The following is a 24,098-nucleotide window of genomic DNA, read 5'->3' on the forward strand; positions in this document are numbered from 1 at the left end:
TACCAGCTTTCCATCTCTAACACCCGGCAAATTATTCACGTCCTCCTCCGTGAAGACCGAAACAAAAAAGTTACTCAAGGCCTCAGCCATTTCCCCATCCCCTACCACTAAGTCCCCCCCCCCCCCTCATCCTCTTAAGGGTCCAACGTTCACCCTAGTCAGCCTCTTCCTTTTTATATATTCATAAAAACTCTTACTATCCTTTTTTATATTAAGCGCTAGCCCAGCTTCATAGTTTACCCTACCCTCCTTTATCAACTTCTTTGTCATTCTTTGTTGATATTTAAACCTCTCCCAATCCTCTTCTCACCCACTACTCTTAGCTACTATTTCACCAAGCCTGCCAACATTGACTGCTTTACCCCACAGCTGAACAAATCCACATTAAAATGGTAATAAAAGGCTGCTGTTTAAAAGCAATTTTGCCGTGAGTCTCCTGGGGACTCTACAGACGTCATGTTTCTTGGAATCATGCAAAAGTCTTCCTGCTTGTCACCGTTTAGGGCAGCGCGGTGGCACAGTAGTTATACTGCTGCCTCTCAGTGCCAAGGACTCAGATTCAATTCCGGTCTCGGTCACTGCCTGTGTGGAGTTTGCACATTCTCCCCGTGTCTGCATGGATTTGCTCCAGTTTCCTCCCACTGTGCAAGTTAGGTTGTGCAGGTTAGGTTAAATGGCCATGCTAAATTGACCCTAGTGTCAAGGGAATTAGCAGGATAAACGTAAGGGATTACGGGAATAGGGTGGGATTGCGGTCGGTACAGACTCAGTGGGCTAAATGCTCTCCTTCTGTACTGTAGGGATTCTATGTTTCTCCTAACCAGTTACATACTGGCAGTTTCACCCCTTCCTCTCCTACATTCTCTGTGACCTCATCCAGATGACCATCTTTCTTCCTTCAATGTAGAATGGCTGGAGCCTGGAGCAGGGATGCTGACTGGATTGTGCCAAACCCCCTCACCCCAACCTCAGGGTGCCGAGGCTAATTGAAACATCCAACCGTTTCTATGACTGAGAGTCTCAACCTGTGACCCTCTTCCCTAAACAGCTACAGTGGATGAGATGCTTACTCTTGGTCGGAGTCAACGTTTCACATCCTTTGGCTCTTTCTTGAGAAACATACCTCACAAGGTTTCAGGTGCTTGACTTTAAAAGTGGCTCAGTTTGTATATGTGGCACAGAAGTGCTAATGAATGGATTGATGTTAGTGCTAAGATTTCTGCTCTCATGTTGCCGATGATGACTAGGAGTCAGTTTGAAGATAAAGGGTAAACCTTTTAGGACTGAGGTGAGGAGAAATTTCTTCACCCAGAGAGTAGTGAATGTGTGGAATTCACGGCCACAGAATGTAGTTGAGGCTAAAACGTTCTCTGATTTCAAGAAGAAATTAGATGTAGCTCTTGGGGTTAAAGGGATCAAGTGATATGGGAGGGAAGGCCAGATCAGAATATTGAATTTGATCAGTCATGATCATAATGAAGGGCTGAATGGCTTCCTTCTGCTTCTAATTTCTGTGATGGTGGTTGTTCTGCACTCTCCCACTATTTTGGGTTGAGCTTAATAGGGAACCAACTCCTTTCCCACAAAATATCTGAGCAAGATCGCCCTGCTACCAAGGGACAAAGGAACTCGGCATTACTACCAACATTTAAAAAATATGTTCTATATCCTCTAACAGCTTAACTTTTCAAGGGACAACATGCCTACTTACGTGCAAAATTTCCAATCCAAGTTGGCTCTGACTTGATATTGGTTTTGGGAGAGACATGATGCCAGTTGACATTTGAAGGGTGTGTGTCATTAAGGGGGATTTTACAGGCTTGCTCTCCAGGTAATGAAAGAAAACCTTGCGTTAATGTAGCACGTTTCCTGACCATCTGATTTTCCAAAGTGCTTTACAGCCAATGAACTGCTGTAGGCCGTTAGGACGGAGATGAGGAGACATTCCCTCACCCAAGGGATGGTGAGCCTGTGAAATTCATTACCACAGGAAGTAGTTGATGCCAAAACATTGAATGTATTCAAGAGCTGGCTAGACATAGCACTTGGGATGAATGGGATCAGAGATTGTTGGGGAAAAAGCAGGATTAGGCTATTGAGTTGGACAATCAGCCATGATCGTAATGAACGGTGGAGCAGTCTCAAAGAGCCAAATAGCCTCCTCCTGCTCCTATCTTCTATGTTTCTATGTAAAGATCCAAGCTTCAGAAACTCCCACAATGTGATATTGGCCAGATAATTTGTTTTTGGTGATTATTAATAAATATTGATAAAGACACCAGGATTAACCTTCCCTGCCCATCTAGGAGCTCATGGGTTCTTTTCTATCCATGCAGGTAGTGGAGGCCTCAGTTTAACAGCCTGCCTGAAAGATTCCATCAATACTGCAGTGTGTGTGTGTGTGTGTGTGTGTGTGTGTGTGTGTGTGTGTGTGTGTGTGTGTGTGCGCGTGCGTGCGTGCGCTGGCTTTGGTGTTTGTGCTCAGACTCCCTGGACTAGGGTTTGAACCTGGAACTGCCTGACCCCCAAAGGTGAGAGTGTTCTCAACTGACAGTACCGCGATACTGCAGTCTATACAACTCACAGGGTTCTGGGTTAGGCACAGTGGAACACTGTTGGATGATTCCCTTTGGTAGTTGTTGAGGTTAAGAAGCAACGCACATTCCCTCCAATGTGTTGCATAGATGTGCAAGAAAAAAAAAAGCCCAGTTTGGTCGAACACTGTTACGTGATCGATGGCAAGAGCTTGTCAGATGTTTGATATTTATGTGATGGAGGTGCCACTTTTCCCTGCTCTCCAGGGGAGTGAGGACAGGATACACAGCGCTGTAATTGAATTTCTAGGAATTTAAACATAATGGGACATTACCCATTGTAGTCCCAGGATTCGTTTTCATAGCAAATCTCAATAAACATTCTGTAAATTCCGTCCAGGATGAGATGAAACACCTTTTCCCTCCCTTTCTCTCATATGAGGAAAAAGATGTTTAATGTCATCCTGTTATTTTTTTAATTTATATATATATATACACATACATATGTATATATAAAAGAGCTATCTGGTTTGCTTAAATGCACATCAGTTATTGGCGCTGATCAATTAATATGATTTGTAGTGTTGTGCTTTAACTCTATGTTTTGAATTGTGTGAGGTTTTTTGTTTATTGTGGCAGGGAACAAGCTAAGTCTCTTTGAACCACAATGTTAGGCACAACATGTAAATGTTGTTTATTTGCTCATACCAGAATTAACGCAAGCTGCTCGATTTTGTGGTTTTGCATTTATTAAATATGGAAAGTTTATGCTTCATAACCTGTTTGTTTATATCACAAGTGGCATTTGGAGCTTCCACAATGGGAGGTCTGTGGCAACTTAAAGAGCCATTTCCAATTATCCCTCTCGCTCTTGCACGCCTTCTCTCCTGCCCCTCCTCCTCCTCCCACCCTCCCCCTCACTTGTGCTCTGTCCCTTTCCTCCTCCTCCCTCTCTCCCTCTCGGCCTCTGTCCCACTCAACCTCCTCCCTCTTTCTCTCTCTCCCTCCTCTCCAGTCACCTCCCCCTGCTCATTCCTCTCTCCCTCCTCTCATCTCTGTCCCCACCACCTCTCCCTCCCCTCCTCCCTCTCGCTTTCCCTCCACTTACCTTCTCCCAACATTTGATGTAAATTTGCGTGTTAAAAAATTCTCTCCCCTCCCTTGTCACTCTCTCTCGCCCATCCCTCTCTTTCCCCCCCCTCCACCACCCATCTCCCTCTGCTCCTCCCCCACACCCTCCCCTCCATTCCCTCCTCTCTCTTCTGCCCTCCCTCCCCCTCCCCCATCCAATCCTCCCTTCCCCTCTCCCCCCTCTCCCCCAGCAGTGATGAAAATTTCCGTATTAAAAAATTAATAATCATGTATTTTTAAAGAACAAATAACTCAGGGTAAAATAAGACTGAATGGAATGTTAGCGTGTGTAAAATGGAACAGTAACCATGGATACTGCTGAGAGAATCGCATGCGTGTTCGGTATGTATGATGATGTATGAGTGACAGAAAACCAGGGTGCTAGAGTTAAACATCAGCTCTGGCAAGCTATGGACAGTGATGCCAGCGTGCCGTAATTGTGGAATTTGCCATTACCGTAGAAAGGAATCAACAAAAGGAAATGGCTTGAGTTTCCCCACACTACCATCATCTCAAAGCCCACTGAGAGAGCTGCCTGGAAACCCCCCACTCATACCTTCATTCCAAAAACACCCCCCCCCCCCACTCACTCTTACCTCCATCCCGAATACTCTCCAATCGTATTTCTGTCCAAAACTACATTCCCATTCATACCTCCAACCCAAATACTCCCTACTCACACCTCCGTCCCAAAAATTCCCCCCCACTCAAACCTCCATCCCAAATACACCCACATTCAAAGCTCTGTCCCAAATACACCTCCAATCATACTTCTGTCCCAAATAACACCACCCCCCCCACTCATGCATCTGTCCCAAATAACCCTCCACTCAAAGCTCTGTCCCAAACACCCACCAGTCTAAGCTCTGTCCCAAATACTCCCCATCATTCATACTTCTGTCCAAAATTCTGGGTCATGTTCTGAGACATTGGCGGAGGTGCTGAACATTTGAAGGAAAACGTCAGTGAGAGGAATGTGAGCTCACGTCCAGACATGTTTGCAATGTGCAAAACACCCCAGTCTTGAGCAAGAACTGCCCAAAGTGAATAGTGAATCGAGTCGCAGTGAGGGATTTTGGTTAATATTTGGCAGGATGCTTGAAGGTTGTGACTTAGAGAAAAGCAGCGCCAATTGCAAGGAGCAATTTTTTTAAAACACAATTTTTTAAAGCCCGCCACTCAGTATATCGTGAACGGAGATCGGGGCAACACAAAATGACAATTTGCAAAATGGATTTGATTCTGAACAAGTTTCACAATTAAAGTTGCTTGTCCAATAGTAATAATCCATCCAAGATCAGTTCTGAAGTTTAACGTTTAGTTTGGTACCAGTACAGATAGGGAGATAAACACTGTTCTCTGCAGCCAAGAGCGAGACCTGAAGGTTGTATTGTCTGCCCAGTGCCAAAGCTAAGGACATCTCCTTAGGGCTGGAGAGCAACTTGGAGTGGGAGGGGGAGGATCCAGTTGTTGTGGGCCATGTGGGTACCAACGCCTTGATCTGGATTAAGAAATAGGTTTTGCTGAGGTAGTATGAGCAGCTAAAGTTTATTTATTAGTCGCAAGTCAGCTTACATTAACACTGCAATGAAGTTACTGTGAAAATCCCCTAATTGCCACACTCTGGCACCTGATTGGGCACACTGAGGGAGAATTTAGCATGTCCAATGCACCTAACCAGTACATCTTTTGGACTGCAGGAAGAAACCCGGAGCACCCGGGGAGAATATGCAGACTCTGCACAGACAGTGAGCCAAACTGGGAGTTGAACTCGGGTCCCTGGTGCTGTGAGGCAGCAATGCTAATCACTGTTTCACTGTGCTGCTCAGAATTCACTACTAGATTTTCAGTGTAGCTTAATAGTTTTGCAGATGTAGGGGTATGGGAAGAGGTTGGTGTGTGTTTACGGAGGAGGTTAATGTGTATGGGAGGGGTAGGATGAGTACATACCTTTGGGTGAAGTTGGATTCCAAATGAAACTGCCCAACGTTGAACCATCCTGCAAGAAGTACTGTAAAACCAAGAGATTTATCACAACATCAGCAAATCTCGACACTGGTATACTCTGATTACAGAATTCAAAAATAGCTTTGCAAGCTCAGGAATAAGCAGAACAGACCTCAAATAATGCTAGCATCAGGTAATGGAAAGATGAGTCTTCAATAAAGTACAAAGAACAAAGAAAATTACAGCATAGGAACAGGCCCTTTGGCCCTGCATGTTGCCCAAATTAAAACCCTCTACCCCTCTGGGGCCCATATCCCTCTATTCCCATCCTGTTCATGTATTTGTCAAAACGCCTCTTAAGTCACTATCGTATTTGCTTCCACTCTCTCTCCCGGCAGTGAGTTCCAGGCACCCACCACCCTCTGTGTAAAAAGAAAACTTGCCTTGTACATCTCCCTTAAACCTAGCCCCTTGCACCTTTAAACTCATGCTCTTTGTCCACCCTGAGAAAAAGTGTCTGACTACCCACTCTCTCCATACCTCTCAATCCTGTAGACTTCCATCGGGTCACCCCTCCGTCATTCTAGTGAGAACAAACCAACTTTCTTCAACCTCTCCTCATAGCACTATAGTGAAGTTGCACTGTAGCTTCAAGTAACACATTCAGTTAAACCACAGAGAGATATGGGGTGAATGTTGCAATATGCAATGTCTTTGTGCTATAATCACCGAGTCCGTTTGTGTAACAGTGCCCATCTGCAATGACCATAAGACCAGTATAGCTAAGCTACAGGCATATCACATTATTGTAATGCCAAGATTCTAGTTTGGAAGTTGCTATTTTATCTTACTGTAGTCAGTGTTAGTGATTCTTTTTAAAGAGGAAGTTTTGGTCCCCTTATTTCAGGAAAGATATTGTGGGGGGGATTCTCTGGCCATTCACGCCAGCAGGATTTTCTTTCCCCCACCCTCCATGGTTTCACAGCAGAGTGGGGTGACATTAATTGGAAATCCCATTGGCAGCAGCGGGACCAGAGATTCCTGCCGCTGGCAATCAGCACACCACTTCGCCCCACTGAGAAACACGCATCTGGGAGACCAGAGAATTCCCCCCATTATTTCATTGCAGGCAGTTCAAAGAAGGTTCACTAGGATGGTCCCCAGTATGGAGGGATTGTCTTATGAGGAAAGGTTAAATAAATTGGGACTGTACCCATTGGAATTTTGAAGAGTGAAAGGTGATCTCATTGAAACACTAGGATTCTGATGGAGCTTGATAGATAAATGCTGAGAGGATGCTTCCCCTCATGGGAGAGTCTAGGACCAGAGGGTGTTGCCTCAGAATAAAGGGGCAACAATTTAAGACTGAGATAAGAAGTAATTTCTTCTCTGAAGGTTGTGAGTCTTTGGAACTCCTTATCACAGAGATCTTGGGGGGCAGAGTCCTTGTGTATATTTAAGGCCGAGGTGGATAGATTTTTGATCAGTAAGGGAATCGAGGGTGATGGGGAAATGCAGGAAAGTGGACGTGAGAAACATCAGATCAGCCATGATCCTATTGAATAGTGGAACAGGTTCAAGGGGCCAAATGGCCTACTCATGCTCCTAATTCTTATGGTCTCACAGTCTCGCATTTACATTCTCGTTCCATCCCTAATGAATATTAACGTGTTGTTTACAGGTAAACTTGATTGCCAAGGGTAATGAGATAAATGACCTGATATCTTGTATAACATATGTTGGTTGAGTCCAGGACATTGGGAGGGTAACTGTACTGCTTTTTGGATTGGAGTTGGATATTTGCTAATTCAGGTGGATAGAACCTTGATGTAGTGTCTCGGCAAAAAGATGGACATCTGACCATGGAATATTCACTACTCATCTAAATATTGTGCTCTGGTCTCTGCAATGTAACTTGAACCTACAACCTCCAGACTGAGGTACAAGTGTGACCATTGAGCCAGGCTTGTACCTTTCCACACATGGACATGGCTTTGATAGTAGCAATATTCTGATTTGAATGCTAGTCTTGACGTGACTCATTAAACCAGTCTTGGAAGAGGTCTTTATTGGATTGAAGGTGGTAAAGATGGTTATGCCAATTAGATGTAACTGCGAGTTACTTTACAAAGCAACCGTACTTCCTTTTTGACTGCAGTTTGTGCATTCTTTTACATTTACTCTTTCATGGGATGTGGGTGTTGCGACAAGGCCAAGTAAGGGAATCATTTTATTGCCCATCCCTAATTGCCCTTGAACTGAATGTGTCACTCAGCCGTTTCAGAGGGCAGTTCAGAGCCAACCACATTGCTGTGGATCTGGAGTCGCCTGTAAGCCGGATTTGGTAAGGACATCAGATTTCCTTCCCTAAAGGACATTTGTGAACCCACCAACCTTTGTGTTGTCCACAAACTTACTCATCAAACCAGTTACGCTTTCCTCCAAATCATTTATATATTACAAACAGCAAAGGTCCCAATACTGATTCCTGAGGAACACTACTTGTCACAGCCCTCCATTCAGAAATACACCCTTCCACTGCTACCCTCTGGCAATGGAGAAGAAAGGAATCTCCAGGATTCACTGTGGGTCTCAAGACATTGGCAAGAAACCAGATTGGATTTTGTGATGAACATAATTTGGGAAGCAATTTTCTTAAATCTTGGTCCATAGAAGGTATACTAATTACTAAAAAGAGAGGAACCATAACTGCAGAAGAATTAAAGCTGTAATTAAAAAAAAGGTATAAATTTTGAATAAAAGCCGCCCGAAAGGAAAAAAATGAGGACAGCATTTCACTGAGCTTGTTTGAAAATGCCATTTTTGTCCAGTGTGATTGATGTTCTCTGAATAGGCATATCACAGTGTAATTCAGGCCTCATGAATAGAAGGAATACGTGTTAATGATATTTTTAAAAACTTCCAGCAGAATTTTTCAGGAATGATTTGTACTGTGGAACAGAATTGATAGACGGTTGTGGCTCCCATTGGTTAAGAGACCCGAGAATATCTTCCTGGCTTGTTGAAATCTAATTTAGGTTGTCAACTTTCTATCGGGATTAATAATTATTTTTGCCAATGATCTTAATTTGGCTTTAAAATTATTAATTGCTCTCCTACTGGGTGGAAATTGCGCAGGAATGGGGGTACTGCGAGGGGCGTGCAATCCAGACACTCGGGCTACAGGGTACCAGAAAACAGAGGAAAAAGTACATTTTTTTAAACTATACTGTTCACCCACATACATGGTGTGTATGTGTGTGCTGTTTGTGTGTGTGTGTATGTGTGTGTGTGTGAGATGCTGCTGCTGCTGCAGATGTGGGTGTTTCAGACGAATGCATGGATAGCCCATGTAGCCTGCCTGAAGCATTACCACAAGTTGTTTTGGATGCATCCTGTAAAATTGGGACTGTCAGGTGCCCCACAGAGTTCAACATAAGTGGCAAAGCAAACCAGGCACTAGGTTTTATAGAATCCCTACAGCACAGAAGGCGGCCATTTGGCCCATTGAGTCTGCACCGACCACAGTTCCACCTAGGCCCTATCCCCATAATCTGAGCCTTTTTACCCTGACCTTGAGAGGAAATTTAGCAAGGCCAATCAACCTAACCCACACAACTTTGGACTGTGGGAGGAAACCAGAGGAAAGACACGGGGAGAATGTGCAAACTCTAAATAGACAGTGACCCGAAGCTGGAATTGAATCTGGGTCCCTGGCGCTGAGAGGCAGCAGTGCTAACCACGCTGCCACCATGCCACTTATTTCTAGAAGGATATCATTGAAAAGTAGGGTTATACTCAACCCATATCAAATCTTGGGTAGACTATATTGAGACTATTGTGCGCAACTCTGGTAGTTATATTATAAAACGGGTATAACATCACTGAGGAGGAGACGACTTACAAAAATGAAACCTTAACTAGAAGATGGTGCCAGAGCATTGTGATTTCTTGCGAGCTGTCCCCAGTATATCCTCTGATTCTTTTACTCTTGTCCTATGCATTTAAAACTGCTCTCCAACTCTTATAGAACAATATAAATAGAAGGCTTTGTCTGTATAGTGCACAAGAAACAATACTTTCAACTGTATGTCGGTACATGTAGCAATAAAATCAAATCAAATATGTTGGCATACATAAAAGGAAAGAATTGAAAGGTTGGGTCTCTTTATGGAAAAAGTTGAAGGGTGAGCTAATAGAGGTCTTTGAAATGGTGAAAGATGTTGATAGAATGGGTGCAGAAAGAATGTTTCCTTTTGTGGTCGCCAGTAGGGAATTCAGGAGAAACTTCTTCGCTGAATGAGTGCTGAGAATGTGAAACTTGCCATCACAGGAAGTGAATAATATAGATGTGTTTAAGGGGAGGTTAGACAAGCTTATGAAGGAGAATAAAGTATAGAATCATAAAATCCCTACAGTGCAGAATGAGGCCTATTGAACCTGCGCCAACATCAATCCGACCCAGTCACTGTCCCCATAAGCTTACGTATCCTGACAGGAAGGGTCAATTTAGCATGGTCATTCAACCTAACCTGCACATCCTTGGACTGTGGGAGGAAACCGGAGCACCCAGAGGAAAACCCCACAAACACAGGGAGAACATGCAGACTTCACACAGACAGCTAACCATTGTACCACTATGCCCTCACAGTGGTTAGCACTGCTGTGTCACAAGGTGACACTGATAGATATAGATGAGAAAAGATAGAACGGGACTTGAGTAGACCATGAACATTGGCAAAGACTGATTGGGCCAAATAGCCTGTATCTGTGCTGTATATCCTGGAAGATCATTTACACACACACAGGGCAAATTAAATATCTAAACTCTCACCTTGTGTGCCAATGTTTCTCATCTTTACTGTGCAGTTTAGCCAGCATTGTAATCAATCTGGGACACCCTTGATTGATCTGAAAGTAATAAATGATCTTGCAATGGTATTGATGTTGAATAAATCTATCATAAAACTACCTGACTGAGTGGTAAACCACCTCCAGCTATTAAATATAGTGGGAAGTATATTGCCCACTTTCTACATTTACATTAGTTAATGTAACCTATTACAATGAATTGTGTGCATGACCTCTGCAAGTTACAGGCTATATGTACCAACTTAGTGGAAAACATGATGAATTATTGAGCTGTAAAGGGAGGTGCTCATGCATTCCCTCCAATCATCCATCATCTGCGCCCCCCCAATTTAAGTGCTATTAAACATGATTACAAAAGGAAAATCTTGCCATTAGGAACCACAGCTCTCTTGCATTTCTTTTTATTAATTCGTGGGTCATGGATGTCACTGGCTGGCTAGCATTTATTACCCATCTCTAGTTGCCTAGGGCAATTGAGATACGATCACATTGCTGTGGCCCTGGAGTCACATGTAGGCCAGACCAGGCAAGAACAGCGGATTTCCTTCCCTAAAGTACATTAGTGAACCAGATAGATTTTTCAGACATTTGACAATGCTTTCATGGTCATCAGTAGATTATTAATTCCAGATTTTTTTTTTTAATTGAATTCAAATTCCACCATCTGCCTTGGTGGGATTCGAATCTGGGTTCCCAGAATATTAGTTGCATTCTGGATTAATAGTCAAACGATAATACTGCTAGGCCATTGCCTCCCCTACTTTGACTACTTAGTTTTCTTTGTTGGCGCATGGCTTGGAAGAGTAACTGAAAGACACTGGACAAGAATACTGAAGCATTCTGAGCCATCGACTGTCTCAAACTAATATTTATTTGCCTTGCGTTGTCAGAATCAGTGAACCCTCCCTTAAATGGATCATCTTGTCAGGGCTCAGTTTAAAAAAAATTCGAGGAAAAAAATTGTCAAGTAAAAATCAATTGCCTCTTCAGGCTATTAACACGTTTTGAGACAATTTGATATTCAAAGATGTTCCTGATGGCCAGATTTGCTGTATGAATTTGTGTAGACATCGCACAACGCAGATTCATTAAATCACCATACTTATCCTGGATAGATCACTTGCTACTTCCTCTATTTTAATATTGTCTATCCCGTCCCATGTGCACTGGATCCCTCATCAATGTCTTTGCGATCTTTGGTGATCTTCTGATCAGCCTCCAATCCTCCACCCTCCTTAAATTTCAGGTGATCTGTCACCCTACTGTCCTATTCTGCACCAGACTCTGCACTGCCCTCCTTAATTTATACTGACTCTCTGTTCCCTGGCACCTCCGAGTTAAAATTTGCATTGAGATGTGGGCATCACTGACAAGGCTAGCATTTGTTGCCCATCCGTAATTGCTCTTGAATGGAGTGGCTTACTAGGCTAGGCCAATTCATTCCAAAGGGCATTTAAAAGTGGATCTGGAATCACATGTAGGCCACATTTCCTTCCATACTTGATTTAATTTGATTTATTATTGTCACATGTAATAGCATACAGTGAAAAGCATTGTTTCTTGCGCGCTATACAGACTAAGCATCCTGTTCATAGAGAAGAAAAGGAGACAGTGCAGAATGTAGTCTCACAGTCGTAGCTAGGGTGTGGAAAAAGATTAAATTAGTGTGAGGTAGCTCCATTCAAAAGTCTGATGGCAGCAGGGAAGAAGCTGTTCTTGAGTAGGTTGGTACATAACTCCCAACTTTTGTATCTTTTTCCCTAAAGGACATTAGTGACCCAGATGGGTTTTTATGACAATCGACAATGGCTTCATGGTCAGCAGTAGACCATTAGACTTTTAGTTTTAACTTTTCATTAAAATTAAATTTCACCGTCTGCCGGGGTGGGGTTTGAGCCTGAAACTACCAGTGACAATGCCACTACACCATGACCTCACCTTGACAACTAGATTCAGCTTTGCACAGTGCCTGCTGCCTGTGCCAAAATTAAAGCAGTGATGAAGTGGCACAAACATATGACTCTCTTTAATTAAAAGGACCCTCTCTTGAATTCACAGACTGGAGGTTTCAAACAGGCTTGCCTTTCTCTTTTGGGAATTTTATTAATTTCAGAAGGATCATGATCTTCAGGTTTGGAACCAAAGCACTTTAATGTGTTAGAATGAAATTCTTTCCTGTCATTGTTTAAATGAAAGGTGAGGAAGAGGGTCAGAATTGATCTGACCACACTAGGAATTGGTACAGTAGTGATCTACACCATCTTTTCAGGGTTATCATAGAATCCCTAAAGTACAGAAGGAGGCCATTTGGCCCATCGAGCCTGCACCAACCACAATCCCATGCAGGCCTTATTCCCACAACCTCATGCATTTACCCTGTTAATCCCCCTGACACTAAGGTTAACTCTAACAGGGCCAACCACCCTCCCCACCCCCCACATCTTTGGACTGTGGGAGGAAACTGGAGCACCCTGAGAAACCCACTTAGACATGGGGGCAACGTGCAAAGTCCATACAGACAGTAACCCGAGGCCAGAATTGATTATGGTACTGCTCTTAAAGTAGTATTCTGGATTATTCATAGCAAGTGTTTTGATTTGGACATCAAATAAGACCATAAGACATAGGAGCAGAACTAAGCCACTCGGCCCATCAAATCTGTTCCACCATTCAATTATGGCTGATTTTTTTTTTCTTATCCCCATTCTCCTGCTTTTTCTCCCTAACTCCTGATCCCCTTATCAATCAAGAACCTATCTATCTCTGTCTTAAAGATGCTCAATGACCTAGCCTCCACACCATTCTGAAGCAGACTTCCACAGATTCACCACTCTTTGGCTGAAGAAATTCCTCCTCATCTCTGTTTTAAAGGATCATCCCGTCATCTTGAGGTTGTGCCTTCGTATCATTAGAATGTTTACAACAGGTTTGGCTTAACAAGCCCGTTTTAGTTCTTCACAAGAGCGGTTTAATCAGCCCCCCCTACCCAGGCCCTTTCGCTGTAGCCCAGCAAACTCATTTCCCCTCAACTCCCCTTTGATAGCCACGGCTGAATCTGCCTCCACCACACTTGCAGGCAGCATATTTCTAGATGGTAACGCTGGGGATCCATGTGTTCATTTTTCTCACAAACATAAGGAAGTGACAGACAGAAAAAGACCATTTGCTCCATCAAGCCTGCCCCACACTCTTGCTGCCTGGAGAATTATGATCAGACTCTTTCTACTGCGACCATCCTCCCCGCCCATTCCCACTGCTGTGCAGAAAAACAGGGACAGTAAGGAGGTTGGGGGAGTGTGAAAGAGAAAGATTTCTGGGGAGAAAACCTTGAGACACTTAAGACCTTGATGCACAAAGCCTGTTATTCGATGCACAAGATTGTTAGACCATAAGACAGTCTGCTTCTCATTTGTGGGAAGGAGGCAGGGAGTTTGAATGAGGTGGGCAGGATAATCAGTGAGCAGTCCCCCCCATCACTCAAAAAGGAAAGTGAAGATTAAAATGGTCAATAACCATCTTATCTGTGGGACCCACAATGATGGTTTCAGTCAAATGATTTCTCTGCAATGAGTTTTTTTAAAAATTTGTTTTAACAAAGCAGCTAAAACATGCTTAAAATCATTTCAAGAATGTACCTAAACTATTTTCAGAATGTCAGATTGATGCGTGATTTTTACTTGCACCCTGCTTTTTTTTTCCTAATTCAAGCTCAATTTAGTTCCCCAAATGTAGTTGATGGACTATTAGAATCTTTTATTGGTTGTATCTCATTGCTTACCTTTAATGAGCTTGCAGTTCATGGATAGAGGAACAGTTGTGTTGCTATTTAGAATACAAATGAACTGCTTGCCTGGCCCCTTGCCATTGGCTCGGACCATTCAGGGGATGGTTTTTGTGTGTGTGTGTGAGCGACTTGCAACCCCTGATGTGAGCCTACCCTGAAATGATCAGTCCAAATCCAAACAGAGAGTAGAAAATTGCAAGCAAAGGCAGACACACTTCTCTTTTGAAGCTCCCCTGGCTGCTGCGACTGCCTCTCCGATCAGATGCTGATTGCTGAGCTTGTGGTTTGAGACCATCCCTCCTGATTTTACCCCCCCCACCCCTCGGACCACCGAGAAGGTAGCGGAGAGTGCCTTCAGGGGAAATGATCGGCGTGAATAGCGTGCAAGGGACCAGCAAGGTCCGGGTGCAGAGTGGCGGCTCAGTCAGGTATCAGCGGGATGAGTTGAGACACCAGCCTCGCCGGTCCAAGTCTCTGAAGACCTCCTACTCGTCCGAATTTTCAACTGGCCATTCCTCGTCAGGCAAGGTACTAGAGAGAAAATACAAATCCGGTCCCACTAGGAGATGCAGACGGTGAACGGTTTTTGCTGAGCTGCGATAGGGAGATGATTAGTACATTCGTCAATGGCATCTTTTCATATCTTTTATCTCTGTTTCTTGACTGTGGAGTTATTTAACTCTAAGCTTTTCCCCAAAGCAGTAGCATGACAAAACACCGCTCTCTCAGTTTGATTTAATAGCTCCCCTAACTAACTGCCGCATTTAATTCCAGCCTGGAAGACTTAATATTTTAAGGGCTCTTATTGTCTGCTTAGTAAAGGGAGCGGCAGCACTCCTAATTCACGGTGCGAAAGGGAGTATGCTATTTCTGTGAAACACAGGCACTACACCTTTTGTTTAGAACGTGCATTGTAGAGTAAAGCAGGACTTAAAGCAACGGAGCTGTGACTGGTATAACAAAGAATTGATTTCCATTCATTTGGAAGCTAAATTTCCCCCTTAAAAAACCCAGTGTTGACTGGAGGTTCTGGCTCAGGTAGTTTAGTATGTGTAAAACAGGCATTTAATTTTTGTGTGTGAGTGGTTTACAGTTTGGCAAATTAACCTTTTTTTTCCTGAATAATTCTGTTGGGGGAGGCCTGATTCCTTAACCCATTTTTGAATGCCGAATGTGTTGTTATTAATTACAATTTGCACCTCTGACTGCCTCTCACAGACATGAGTGTATTTTCTGTGCAACAGGATGGAAAAATATTGGAAAGGGAATTGAGAGTCTAAAGGCAGAATTTTTCTCCTTGACTTTTTTTAGTCCTGGCCCCGGTTCAGTCCTGGTGTGTAAGTTGATGTTGAGGAAAGTTTGCATTCACCTTCATCAGCAAGGAAATCTCTTGACAATTCACCTTCCCAGTGGTTTGGCAATCTGGTTAACAATTGTCCAACACAAATCGTGTTAGTTCTGCAGGGATGCTGAATGAGCAAGGCACAGTGAAGGGAGGATGGCATGCAGTGTGTCTAATCGACGCAGATATTGAATGTCACAGTGGAAGGAAAGAATTTGGAGGAATAAACCTTTTATGTCTAGCTGATCTCAAATCCTGGAGACCTGCTTGTTTGCCATCCTTCCTTTTCACTTTTATTTTGACCGGAATTCGATTTGTTCCCAAATTGTGTTCCAAATGTTGCTGCTTTAAAAGTGTGCAGTTGCCAAGAGCAAATTGTCAAGCTTCAGGTAGTTCATAAGTTAAAACTGGTAACAGGTTCATATGAAGGTAGCAAAAATGTTGTGGCTGGAACAGCCTATTACAGTAAGAATCTTTTGTAACGACTTTCTGAAATTTCTCCAAAAAGTCTTCCATCTCCGCAGACAAAATACAACAACCTTGCAGCGGAGATCAGTAGTTGTACATTGACGACACATCCAGTTTTCAAAATATGCCTTTCCCATTTCCTCATTAGCTACAAGCAAAACATTCAAATAAATATTTCTTTTTCGTGAAGTGGACTTGAGGAAATGCAAGATTTCCACTTTCTGGTGTTTTGTGGCCAAGTATAACTCTGAGATGCTTTGAGAAATGTCGATAAGGAAATGAGTCTTTCAGATGAATTGCAGTGGAACAGAGGAAATCCACTTGCGTTTCAATAACAGTGGGTAGTTGCACATTATCACTTGCACCTACAGCAAATGCACCGTAGAGAGCCTTTTTTTAAAGAAAAAGACCCTTTCCCGCCTAGTATATTAATGTGAGCTGTTCAACCCATTTATTGCCATGATTTAATTGAATGTGTGTTACAGCACAGTGCAGTTAATTGATAGCTTCTCCGACAACAAACAAGCAAATGACTTGGAGCTTCTGTTTACATTGCAGGCATTGTACAATTCAATCAAAAACGAGAAGTTGGAATGGGCAATGTAAGTACTGAAGATACTATTTTCCTCCAGATATGTCTTCAGAGAGTTGGGCATCCTTCCCACCCTTTTTTTAAAACATGGGACAAATTATGTTTCCACCACCATGCACCTGGATAACCAGCCCAGCCTCACGATGGGGGAAATAGGGAGGTCAGACTTGATTATTATGCTGGTCAGTGCTAAGGCTGGACCTGTTGTTATTCAGCTTGCCTATTTCTTATTTCCTTGCAAGGCAGAAGAATTTTCTGCCGAGCACTGACTTACATCATTGGCCTTTTATTTTTGCTTTTGCTGAGGGATCTGAGGAATGAAGCCTTTTTTAGTTTGCACTGACCCTTGCATCGAGCCTCAGTTGGCATGTAAACCAAGCAGCACATTCACCCATTAACCCGATGGAGTGCCGACATACCGATTTCGCAGAGCCCTGCTCGCTGCACCGGTCTTTTCTCTGGCTTTGAAAGGACTTTACAAAAAGATGTGAATGTTAAGTAGCCTGTCAGTGAAAGTACCAAGTTGGTACCAATTGAGCCAAGCGCAATTCACTGAAGACATGCGGGCTGGATTCGAAACCTGCCATGCGAGGGCCAATACTTTAACCCTCCAAGCAGTGTCTCAGTTTCATTTCATTTTGCTCTTCCCCGTTCCTCGAACTTTGGAGAGTGAAGCAAGTATTTGTCTACATGGTTGGGTTTTTATCATTTGAATGTTAGCTTGTCAGCCTAATGTTTATAAACTGGAAATCTCCACTGGACTTTTTTATGCCAGTTTCCCTCAGTTGGTGCCACCTTTAACTCTGACGTTGGGTCTGTATTGACTTTGCACTGTGTGGCCTCTACTTCCTCCTCATTTACTTGCTGCCTTTGTTCTCTCTCTCTCTCTCTCTCTCTCTGTCTCGCACGCACACACTGGACTTTCTCTCATTGTCTGCTCCCTTACGTTATGGCAGAAAACAGGATCTGACCCATAGAAGCTCTAAAGTACAGAAGAGACCATTCAGCCCATTGAATCTGTACTGATTCTCTGACCGAGTATCTTACCCAGACCCTCCTCCCCCACCCTATCCCTGTAACCCCACACATTTCCCATGGCTAGTCCATTTAACCTACACATCTTGGAACGCTAAGGGGCAATTTAGAATGGCCCATCCACCTCACCCGCACATCTTTGGACTGTGGGAGAAAACCGGAGCACCTGGACGAAACCCATGCAGATCTGGGGAGAATGTTCAAATTCCACATAGACAGTGATACTAGGCAGGAATCGAACTCGGGTCCCTGAAGCTGTGAGGCGGCAGTGCGAAACACTGCGCCACCGTGAACTTTCACCACCTGATCTGGCCGAACCATCTAAAATGTAAGCAGCCCCCCGCCCTTGGCTGCCAAAAGTCTTCACATTATTCTAGGATTACCCCAGAGTTCAAAGGTAAAACCTGACTGCTTTCCCTGCTCTCCTGCGGGTAGTCCCCTTCAACTCTTCTCCACCCTCACCTCTAACAATAAGTGTGAGGAGCTCCTGGACTTAGTGTCGCTAAGATTGAGACAATCCGATCATCTGCCTCTGCCGTGTCCCTCCTTTCACTGAACCCACTCGGCTAAACTTCCTCTATGGCTCCTCCCAGCCCTAGCACTGAACTTGAATCTTCCTCTAATTTCTCTCCTCCTCCGTCTCTTGCCCCCTCCAAGCTCTTCTTACCCATGACACCCACTTTTTGCTCTCAACTTCATTCCAACTCATTTACTGACCACCCAACCTGGCTGCTTGGCTCCCATGTTAGCTGACATTGTTAATGGTTCTCTCTCCTCAGGCACTGTCCCACCCTCCTCCAAATCTGCTGGTCATCTCCCTTCTCAAAGTGCAAACTTTGGTCCCTGCATCCTTACCCATCTTCAAGCTACCTTTCAACTCCTAGGTTTTTGAGCATGCTGTTGCCTCCAAAATTTGTACTTGTCTTTCTCGAGTTTGATTCCCAGCTTGGGTCACTGTCTGTATGGAGTTTGCATGTTCTCCCCTTGTCTGCGTGGGTTTCCTCTGGGTGCTCTGGTTTCCTCCCACAGTCCGAAAAATATGCTTATCAGGTGCAGTGGCCAAGCTAAATTCTTCCTTGGTATATCCGAACAGGTGCCAGAGTGTGGCGACTAGGGGATTTTCACAGTAATTTCATTGCAGTGTTAATGTGAGCCTACTTGTAACTAATAAATAAACTTGGTTTGTAATCCTCTAATCAGGTTTCTGCTCCCATACTGAAGTGGTTCCTATAAAAGTCATAAATGGCATCTTACGTGACTGTCAAAGGTTGTCTATCCTTTCTCACAGATCTGTCTGTGATCTTTGACGTGCTTTATCGCACGATCCTCCTCCAATCACTCTCCATCTTCCAGCTAATTGTACTGTTTCCATCCTTATCTACTGAATTATAGTCAGAGAATCCATTTTCTTTCCATTCCCTTCGCGTTACCTCTTCAAGGATCCATCATTGGAGGCTTCCTAAATCTCACCTACGTGCTCCTCAAGCGATATCACCTGGAAACATAATGTCAAATACAACAATTTACATGTCTGCTGATGGAACAGCGCTCTAGTTCACCACCACCTCGTTACTGTGTCTAAATTGCCCGATAATGTGTCTCATTTTCTGTGCAAAATGAACAACAATTTCCTCCAACTAAATATCAGAAGGACTGAAGCTCCAGTTTTCATTTCTTGTCACAAACTCCGCTGCTTTGCCACCAGCTCCATCCATCTCCTTGGTAACTGTCTGAGCTGAAATGGACCATGCATAATCTCGGTGTCATGTTTGACTCCTGTATGGGCGACACGGTAGCACAGTGGATAGCGCTGCTGCTTCACAGCTCCAGGGTCCTGGGTTCGATTCCCGGCTCGGGTCACTGTCTGTGTGGAGTTTGCACATTCTCCTCGTGTCTGCGTGGGTTTCCTCCAGGTACTCTGGTTTCCTCCCACAGTCCAAAGATGTGCGGGTTAGGTTGATTGGCCATGCTAAGAAATTGCCCCTTAATGACCAGGGATGCGTAGTTAGAGGGATTAGTGTGTATAATATGTAGGGATATGAAGGTAGGGCCTGGGTAGCATTGTGTTTGGTGCAGACTCGATGGGCCAAAGGGCCTCTTTCTGCACTATAGGGTTCTATGATATAAGTTTCTAATCCCAAATACACACCAAGACCATTTATTCCCACCTCCACTGTATCACCTAGCTTCTGCCCTTTAAGCTGCCGCTGTTTCCTCGAGATTAATTTGGTGTGTTCCTGGCCGACCTTTCACACTCTCTACCCTTCGTAAGCTTGACGTTGTCCAAACTCTGCTGCCCATGACTTGCCTCGCATCGAGCCCTGCTCACCTTTTCTGCTTGCTCACCTACGTTGATGTCTGCTTCAGCAAGGCCTCAATTTTAACATTCTCATCTCTATTCTCAAACCCCACTGTGGCCTTTCCCCCTCCCTATTTCCCCAACCTCTCCCAGCTTTACAAGCTTCTGAGATATCTGGGATTGTTCTCCTTGGAAAGATAGAGGCTGAGGGGCGACCTGATAGTAGTTTATTAAATTATTGAGGGGTATAGATAAGGTGAACAGTTGGACACTTTGTCCCAGGGCAGAAATGACAATTACAAGGGGGCACAAGTTTGAGTTAGGGGGGTGAAATGTTCAATGAAGATTTGCGGGGTAAGTTTTTTTACGCAGAGGGTGGTGGGGGCCTGGAATGCACTACCAAGTGAGGTGGTTAAGGCAGATGCATTAGCAACATTTAGGATTTATCTAGATGGGCACATTAACAGGCAGGGTATAGAGGGATACAGTTGATCTAAGCAGGACAACATGATGGATACAGGCTTTGTGGGCCAAAGGACCTGTCCCTGTGCTGTACTGTTCTTTATTCTTTGTATCTGCACTCCTCCAATTTGATACTTTTGACCATCTCTGATTATAATCACTCTGCCAGTGGGGACTGTGCCATCAGCTGCCCGGGCCACATGTTCTTAAATTCACTCCTTAAAACTCCTGGCATCCATACATTGCTTTCTTCTTTGAAAGGTAGAATGTGGAAGGCCAACCAGGAATACGTTGGACTCGTCAAATCTAGAGGCAACAGGGGCATTGTGGGCAGTTTCAGTACTTATCTTGCTGAGCTTGGGAGGAGTCAGGTAATGGATTAGAGTTGGCAATAGGTGGTCTATGGTATGGATGTGGGGTGAGAAGCTCATATTGAACTCCTAACACCAGAGTTGTAAATGGTCTGTTACAGCCAGGGAGAGGAGTGGAGTTAGTGACAAAAGAGCAGTTTGTTGTGAGGAATGAAAACAGAAATGGCTTCAGGCCTTGCAAAGTCTAGATTTAGATAAGGCCCCAATGGAAAGTAACGTCCCAAATACAACATGTAGCAAACGCACAGTAGTAAGGATGAGCTTGAGCGTACAATTTGCTGACGCTAAGGTTACCAAACATCTGGTGTACGGAGGAAAGCTGATAGTTGAACCATTCTATCCTATCCATCAGTGAGGCTGCTTGCTTCCTCAGTAACATTGCCTACTACTTCCTTTTACTCAACCACTCCACCACTCAAATCTTTCACGTGCCTTTGCTACCTACATACCCGAGTACTCCATGCTGTCCTAGTTAATACTCCCTGTTCTCTACCCTCTGTAAACGTCAACTTACAGCAAGCTCAGTTGCGTGCATAGAAATATATAAAATAAATTTAAGTTTTATGTTAATTTATTAGTGTCACAAATACGTTAACACTGCAATGAAGTTACTGTGAAAATTCCCTAGTCGTCACATTCTGGCACCCATTCAGGTACACTGAGGGAGAATTTAGCATGGTTAATCCACCTAACCAACACGTCTTTCAGATAAATCCCACTTACCATCATCCTTGTCTTCATTGGCTTCTTTGGCGGTTAACACAGCGCCAGGGATCCAGGTTTGATTCCCGGCTTGGGTCACTGTCTGTGTGGAATCTGCACGTTCTCCCTGTGTCTGTGTGGGTTTCCTCCAGGTGCTCCGGTTTCCTCCCACAGTCCAGAGATGTGTGGGTTAGGTGGGTTGGCCATGCTAAATTGCCCCTTAGTGTCAGGGGAACCAGTTAGGGTAAATGCATAGGTTATAATGATGGGGCTTGGGTGAGATTGTGGTCAGTATAGGCTCAATGGGCTGAATGGCCTCTTCTGCACTGTAGGGGTTCTGTGATTTATCCTTTCATGAGATGTGAGCATTGCTAACGAGGCCAACATTTGTTACCCATTCCTAATTCCCCTTGAACTGAGGGCTTGCTACACTATGGAGTCACATGTTGATCAGACCCCATAGGCACAGTACGTTTCCTTTCCCAAAGAACATTAATGAACCAGATGGGTTTTATGATAATCAATGATAGTTTCATGGTCACCATTACTGTGAAGTTAGTTTCCGATTCCAAATGGTTAATTTGAATTCCATTAGCCACCGTGTGTGGTTTGAACCCACACCCCCAGAGTATTATTTAGCCTGGGCTTCCAGATTACTAGTCCAGTGACATTACTACTGCTCCATCATCTTCGATCTCCTTTGACCCCACCATGGATGCCGTCCCTCACTCTCTCATCCTCTGTCTTCTCAAAGTCCATCTCCTTAGCCCTGCTTTCTGTCGCATCCACTCTCCCATTGAGACCTGGAGTCCATTTTACATAAGTCTATACAGGAGGCATGGTTTGCATGTTTTCTTGAGCTAAAGTTGTTATGTTTGCAGTGTTTTGTTAATGTAGATGTGCACAGGCCTGAAGTAGTTCTGAAGGATTTACTGTGGCTGACAGCTGGGGGAGACCTGGTTTCTAGTGAATGGCACCAGTGTGGCCTAAACCTTGGGGGGGGGACATCTTGGGGTAAATTTTCCAGTCCTGCGTGCCGCGGGCAGGATGGAAAATTTGGTGGGCCATTTAAAGGTGGGAATTTCTGGTCTCGGGGGCGGACTTGACTGGAAAATCCCACCCCTTGAATCAGGGTGTTATGCGTTGAAGTCCCAACCTGACACTCAACACATAGCGAGTGGGTAGCTCCCAGCATCAGCATGTGAAATGAATCAGTGAATTTCTTTGTGGACTGTTTCTGAAAGGTATCATTGAGCTGTTGTACCAATTCAATTTTTTTTTGTCTTTTCCAAAATGGACAAGCATCTGAGCCCTAATTCGTAAACCCAACATGCCTACATTGTTATTTTAGAAATTATTGCTTTCCCAAAGCTATGATCTGATACTTGGATCGGAAGTCAGATGATGTCTGACATGATGGGAACAATTATTCTCCATTACTACACTCTCCCTAATCGCTAAACTACTTATTAATCTTTAACAGACTCAAAAATCTAGATGTCTGCACAGCAAAAAAGGCACATTTGTCAGTTCTAATGGCTTTATTGAATTTTTACCAAATCTGCCCCAATCGTATCCGATTCTGCATTTATTTTCCAGAAAGTGTGCTTCCAATTTGTGTGTTACAGAAAACACTTGATCATTAACTTGTCAGTTTAATCATCTTAAAACCCTTTTATTGAATTTTCTGTAAGCTTCATCACAGCACGTTCTGGACATTGTCCAGAAAAGTACTTGCCACCTGCTAAGAACCAGATAGAAAACTCCAAGATGTTTGATGAAGTTAGGCTGGACTCTATGATTTTGGTATTAGCGTGAGCATAAGATGTTTCACTCCAGGTGTGATTCAAGTGAGCCGCTCGAAAGCTTTAATCAAAACAAACTTTATTTGAGAACACAGTTAAAATATAACAAAAAGAATTAGTATAACTTTTACCAATTAAAACATTTAATCAAGACAAAGTACAATTCTTAACAGCTAGCTATCTCTATTGTTCCAATAATCTGTATCCCCCAAGCATGAATCCTGTCGTTAGAACCAGTTAGCACAGAAACCATAGATGCTCATGGGGGTACTTGATTTCCAGCCTTTCGACACTCCTGGAGAGTGATCCTGATAGACATTTGTCTTCTAATCCTCGTGCAGCAACTTCCAGAGAAAGCTCCACACCCAAACGGTAGAATCTTAGCAGAAAAGGTTTATTTCTTGGCAAATGCTGGTCAAACACAGCAAGAGATACAGAGAAAGCAACTTCTCTTTAAATTTCCCAAAAAACAGACTGCCTAGAGTTCTCTGTGAAAGTCTAGCCTCACCCTGTCAGATGTACGAGGCAAGTTTTTTTACGTAGAGGTGCTGGGTGCCTAGAACTCGCTGCCGGGGGAGGTAGTGGAAGCAGATACGATAGTGACTTTTAAGGGGAGTCTTGATAAATACGTGAATAGGATGGGAAAAGAGGGGTGTGGAAGGTTAGGGGGTTTTAGTTCAGTTAGGCAGCATAGTCGGTGAAAGTTTGGAGGGCCAAAGGGCCTGTACCTGTGCTGTAATTCTCCTTGTTCTTT

The 24,098-nt window shown here is 43.8% G+C and overlaps 1 protein-coding gene across 10 annotated transcripts in view; it reads left to right on the top strand.

Annotated features, from left to right (window-relative positions):
* psd3l (pleckstrin and Sec7 domain containing 3, like) overlaps positions 1 to 24,098 on the top strand; it is a 334,929-nt gene that overhangs the window by 242,650 nt on the left and 68,181 nt on the right. For 9 of the 10 annotated variants that reach the window (XM_080195046.1, XM_080195047.1, XM_080195048.1 and 6 more), the window contains one exon: positions 16,637 to 16,680. In XM_080195046.1, coding sequence (XP_080051172.1) covers positions 16,637 to 16,680 — 44 coding nt within the window. Of the gene's footprint in view, positions 1 to 14,462; positions 14,797 to 16,636; positions 16,681 to 24,098 lie in introns of those variants that run through there. The other variant, XM_080195055.1, reaches the window with a different exon arrangement.

The sequence above is a fragment of the Carcharhinus amblyrhynchos genome, chromosome 1, assembly GCF_965287045.1.
Source record: "Carcharhinus amblyrhynchos chromosome 1, sCarAmb.v2.hapA, whole genome shotgun sequence".
Classification (NCBI taxonomy): domain Eukaryota; kingdom Metazoa; phylum Chordata; class Chondrichthyes; order Carcharhiniformes; family Carcharhinidae; genus Carcharhinus; species Carcharhinus amblyrhynchos.